The 6,000-nt window shown below is 45.6% G+C and overlaps 1 protein-coding gene across 7 annotated transcripts in view; it reads left to right on the top strand.

Moving 5' to 3' along the window:
- Window positions 1–1,930: 1,930 nt before the first annotated feature.
- GSG1L2 (GSG1 like 2) overlaps window positions 1,931–6,000 on the top strand; it is a 348,027-nt gene continuing 343,957 nt past the window's right edge. Inside the window, exon 1 of one of the 7 annotated variants that reach the window (XM_068264180.1) lies at window positions 1,931–2,371. In XM_068264180.1, the coding sequence (XP_068120281.1) occupies window positions 2,052–2,371 (320 nt within the window). In that variant the 5' untranslated portion in view covers window positions 1,931–2,051. The remainder of the gene's footprint in view (window positions 2,372–6,000) is intronic. The other 6 variants (XM_068264181.1, XM_068264182.1, XM_068264185.1 and 3 more) reach the window with 6 other exon arrangements.

Raw genomic sequence — 6,000 nt, 5'->3', positions numbered from 1 at the left:
TAGCCGCTCTGAGGAATACAGCATCTATTACAGCAGCGCTTCCTGCGCAGCTGCTGTAAGGAGGGAAGAAAGCTGGGCAGCGGCTTCCTGTAGCGGCGATCGCCGTTACCATGGAAACCGGCACTATCTCGCTTCCTTCCCTCCTCACAGCAGCTGCGCAGGAAGCGCTGCTGTAATAGATGCTGTATTCCTCAGAGCGGCTACGGGGAATCTGTGACAGGAAGCGGCTGCCAGCTCATAAGGTGACAGGAGCGGCGACCGCGGGGGGAGGGGGCTACACTGGGGCACTATACTAGCTATCCTGGGGCACTATACTAGCTGCACATGGGGCACTATGCTAGCTATACTGGGGCACACTGGGCACTATACTAGCTGCACATGGGGCACTATACTAGCTATATTGGGGCACACTGGGCACTATACTAGCTATACTTGGGCACACTGGGCACTATACTGGTGCACACTAGGCACTATACTAGCTATCCTGGGGCACACTGGGCACTATAGTAGCTATCCTGGGGCACACTGGGCACTATACTAGCTATACTGGGACACACTGGGCACTATACTAGCTATCCTGGGGCACTATACTAGCTATACTGGGACACACTGGGCACTATACTAGCTATCCTGGGGCACTATACTAGCTATCCTGGGGCACACTGGGCACTATACTAGCTATACTGGGACACACTGGGCACTATACTAGCTATCCTGGGGCACACTGGGCACTATACTAGCTATACTGGGACACACTGGGCACTATACTAGCTATCCTGGGGCACACTGGGCACTATACTAGCTATACTGGGACACACTGGGCACTATACTAGCTATCCTGGGGCACTATACTAGCTATACTGGGGCACACTGGGCACTATACTAGCTATACTGGGGCACTATACTAGCTGCACCGGGGTACCTAGACTCCCTATACTAGGGCAACTGTGCTTGCTGTGCCGCCGCGAATGTGTGAAGCCTGACACCAGAGCCATTGCATATAAGGGCCCTTTTTCACTAGCAATCACAATCGCAAACGCCAGCGATTGTGATTTTTCATTAATTCTGTTATGCGATAGCAATTTTTATTTGCATTGCATTATCCCTCTTAAAATCGCTCCAGAAAGCAATTGCGATTTTCAAATCGAATCACTATATTGGAAAATACTTCTCTTGATTTCTAGTCGCAACCCTATCGATTTAAAAATCACTAGTGATGTGCAATTTAGCTGTGTAGTGGAAAAGGGCCCTAACTCTGCTACAATATTACACTGTTCTTAGCATGTCATGCTACTTAAGATAACCACACACCATACAATTTTTTAAATATTTTTTAAATATATGTTCAATTTAAGAATTGCAATCAATTTTTCTGACTGATTGTAACATTTCAAAAATCTGACCAATGTACCACACACGCATGTTCAATTTTTCCCCAATTATGATAAAAACGATTGGAAACTCTGACAAAATTTCTAGGGTGTGTATATTAATAAATTGACAATCTAGGAAGAAGGAAGAAAACAGGAAATCCGATCGGATTTTTCAGTCGAATGAAAAAAAAGCTTTCAATTCTTTTGGGAGATCTGATCGTTTTTATTGAATTGACGTAAAATTGGATAATTTTATTGTATGGTGTGTGGCCACCTTTAGACATTATTTGAGCATTGTCGTTTTAGAACACTTGGTTTGATACTGTTCCTTTAGTCCATCTCTGTGAATGGGGCAGCGGAAAAGTTGGGGTTCTTCTACTTGTATAAGCAGACAGGAGGAGATAGCTCTGCTCCTTTCCTATAAGCAGAACCCTGCAGAGTCACCTGTCCTCCTCAGCTCCTGTCATGAGAAAAGCGATGGCTTATTAAAGTGTGCAGTTATTGGAAGGTGAAGCCTTCTCCCTGCCATGCTGACATTTAGGCGGGCCCCCCTCCCCTCCCCCGCCCCGTCACACATGACAAGCCTCGTAGAGTGAAGCAGAGCTCAGATCTGATTCTGTGGGCGCCGGGGATGGAGCAGGACGCCGGGGACACAGCAGGCTGCTCGCTGAGGATCTAATGCTGCCGAGCTTCCCTCATGGACAGGCGGAGACGAGCCACTCTGGCGCTCACTCTCAATTTCCTCTCCCTGCTCTTCTCCATCACCGCCTTCAGCAGCAGCTACTGGTGCGAGGGCGTCCGCAAGGTGCCCAAACCCTTCTGCACGGGCAGCGCCAGGGAGAGGCAGCCCTTCTGCATCCGCTTCAACAACTCGGACAGCAACGGCAGCAGCAGCAATGTGGTGCAGTACACCTGGGAGACCGGCGACGACAAGTTCATCGAGAGACACTTCCATGCCGGGATCTGGTACTCCTGCGAGGAGAACATCAGCGGAGACGGTGAGCAGGGCTGACAGGACTGTGAGGGGGAGGTGCACCACAGGAGCTCACAATCTAACCTGTATAGAGGGAGAGAGAGAAAGGCAATATGCAGCACTTTGTCCAAAGAGGATACTGAACCAGAGGAGCTTACACTCCCTGAGTAAGATGTCAGTGCTATATAAATACAATAATATATGTCTCAACCACTGTATGTAGACTACAGTTCTGACACACCTCTGTATTGTACAGAGAACATTAAACCAGAGGAGCTTGCAATCTAATCTAACCTGTGAGGTGTAAATACAGAGGAGCAGTCCCTGCAACCACAGGGGTGTCCAGAGCTGCAGGGGACCCCAACTATTATTTCACTTCCTTCCGGTAAAAGGGTCCATTCTTTAGATCAGGTGTGTTTGTGGCTGCACTTGTTATGGGTGTGAAGACTAGGATGACCCTTGCAAGATGGGCGAAGGGTAGCAAGGGAAAGGGTGTGAAGAGGATACTGAACCAGAGGAGCTTACACTCTAATTCTGTCAAGCGCCTGCGTAAGATGTCAGTGCTATTTACATAGTCTTGACACCTGTGTATTGTGAGAACACTGAACCAGAGGAGCTAACACTCTAACTCTGTCAAGCACCAAGGAAGATGTCCTTAATATAATGTCCCAACCACTGTTACACAGAGTATTTATACAAATCTGACACATCACTGCATTTTGAGGAGAACAATGAACCAGAGGAGCTCACAGCTTAATGTATCCTGTATACGGTAGATAGAAGGATATATGTAGCATTTTGTTGCAAAGACGGTACTGAACTAAAGGAGCTTCCGCTCTAACTCTGTCAAGTACTGAGGAAGGTGTCAGTGCTATATAACTACACAATAGTAATGTACCAACCACTGTTACACAGAGTATTTATATGGTTCTGACACATCTCTGTTATTGTGCAGAGAACACTGAACCAGAGGAGCTTGCGACCTACTTTAACGTGTATAGATGGAGAGATATATATAGCACTTTGTTGTAAAGAGGGTTCCAAACCAGAGGAGCTTACACTCTAAATATGCCAAGCAGACAGGAAGATGTCAGTGCTATATAAATACGCAATAATAATGTCCCAATCACTGTTACACACAGTATTTATACAGTTCTGGAACATCACTGCATTGTGAGGAGAACAATGAACCAAAGGAGCTCGCAATCTAATTTAACCCATATAAATAGAAAGATACATGTAGTACTTTGTTGTAAATAGGGTACTGAACCAGAGGAGCGTACACTCCATTATCACCACCACAATGGCATAGTATTATTTACAGCATTGTGACCTATACCACTGCATTATATATACAACACTGAACCGAATGAGCTTACACTCTACTTTAACCATTGTACTTTATATTTCTCCAATAGGGTGTTGCACTGTATTTTATGCTTCTGACACACCACTGTATTGTATAGATAACACTAAACCAGAGGAGCTCACCCTCCATTTACACTGCCACAGTAACACAGTATTATTTACAGAGCATTGACCCGTGTCACTGCATTATATAAAGAACACTGAATCAGAAGAGCTAACACTCTAATGTCCCTACTACACTGTTTATATATGGCTTTGAGAAAAGTATTGTACAGAAACTATGAACCAGAGGAGCTTACAGTCTAATGTCTCAAGTACAATCCACACTGTATGAATACAGTTCAGAAAAATGCCACTGTACTGTACATGAACGGAACCAGAAGAGCTTATAGACTAGCTACCGTAATATCATTATTACTGTTTTTGTGTACATCTTTGACACTGCCACTGCCCATACGGAGATCACAGATCCATTTACATCAGTCTCTGCACCTGAGGAGCTTACACTCTAACCTTCTGCACAGCCATGTATATTATCAGGGCTGTGGAGTGGAGGAGTCTAAGTCATTTTTGGGTACCTAGAGTTGTAGTTGATGGTTACATAAACTGAGGAGTCGGATGATTTTTGTGCCCACTCTATATCTCTGAAAGGGCTGTGGAGTCGAGGAGCCAGAGTCTGATACATTTTGGGTCCCTGGAGTCGGAGTCGGGTGGTTTCATACACTGATTAGTCGAAGTTGAAGTCAGATGATTTTTGTGCAGACGCCAAAGCCCTGATTATTATTACTATTATGATTAATGATGATACTATTACGATTTATCTGACGCGTGCTACCGTGTTGGTGCTGATGCTAATAGGAAGTCATCTACATCAGCTTCTGCCACACTCTAATATCTCCAACCACTGTCACTGTTATTGTACGTTATATAGCTGTAACATATACCTGAGCAGTGTACAGGAATCACTGATGCATTCACATCGGTCTCTGCACTAGAGAAGCTTGCACTCTAATGTCCTTGTTACAGTCATACAATGGGGGGTATTCACAAAACTAAATCTTACCGCACAATGATTAGAGTATAATACAACACATTACATGGAATGCACTGCGCTCTATTCATCATGCATAAGACATTATTCTGATAAGTGACTATACCCCAGTGTTGCTATCTGTGTTAGTGGGGCGCTGACATATACCACAGTGCTGTACAGACAGGGGAAGCAGTGCAATGAATCGGCTAGCAGGGAATATTGCACACCAGAGGAGTGTACTGACAGCAGCTGTGTGATGGAGATATGTCAGTCACTGTGGAGCGGGGTGCACCTGATGTGTGTGGATCTATGTCTGCACTAGGAAGTCCAGGTCAGAGCATGAAGGTCAAATGACTGGAGCAGTGAGAAATCTTCATCAGGTCGTCAACAGATTAGGAGCATGTATGGGGATGTCTGCTGACAATGTCTGACCCCTGACTGATCTGCACTGGCTATGGGGAGACACAGAGAGGGAAGATAAAGGTCATTAAGTAACACCCTGTCCTGCCTGCAGCATCAGTCATTGGAATGGCTGCATAGGAAGTCAGCTGTGCCCACTGAAATGCCTACCCTCAGGATCAGAACTTTATACTACAAAAGATGATGATGCTATATACATTTATTATCATAGACCTCTCTGATTGTCTTTGCTCCTGCCACAATGGCTTAGGCATTGGTAAAATCCATTTCCCATTGCAGATGGTGGGTGGGGGAGGGAGGGGGGACACTTTGTGCCTTCACCATGGTTCTTAGTACATTCTGTTGTTCTATGATTGGGTCAAAGTGTAGCTAAGGCGATAAAATGGGAATAGCCAAGTCTGCCGTCTGGTTCCATCTCTTCCTCTAGCCTTGTTCCTGGAAGCAGCACTGGGTGAAAAGCATTAGTGGGAAGTCATCAGTAAACTTATAGAGGAACTTCAGCCTAAACAAACATACTGTCATTAACCTTTTCGGGACCACGTGCATTAGATTCTACGCCGCACTTGTGGCTGTTCTAGCCTGATGCGGCGTAGAATCTACGCCGGCCCGCAATTTCCACTCCCGACGCGATCGTGCGCACCCGGAGGGGGAGATTAAGCTGTCATATGACAGCCGACATCTCCCCCGAGTGATTGTAACGATTGGTGTCAGCAAGAGGCACAAATATCTGATTAAGTGGTGATATACAGAATCACCACTAATGCAGATATGTTAGAGTGAAATAGTCAGTATCTTCCTGATGGTAAATCAGCGGAAGGCTCACTAACACGGTA

This window comes from Hyperolius riggenbachi, chromosome 12 (genome assembly GCF_040937935.1).
Source record: "Hyperolius riggenbachi isolate aHypRig1 chromosome 12, aHypRig1.pri, whole genome shotgun sequence".
NCBI classification, from domain to species: domain Eukaryota; kingdom Metazoa; phylum Chordata; class Amphibia; order Anura; family Hyperoliidae; genus Hyperolius; species Hyperolius riggenbachi.
The sequence above is the reverse complement of the archived record's forward strand: the minus strand, read 5'-3'. Positions and strand labels throughout refer to the sequence as shown.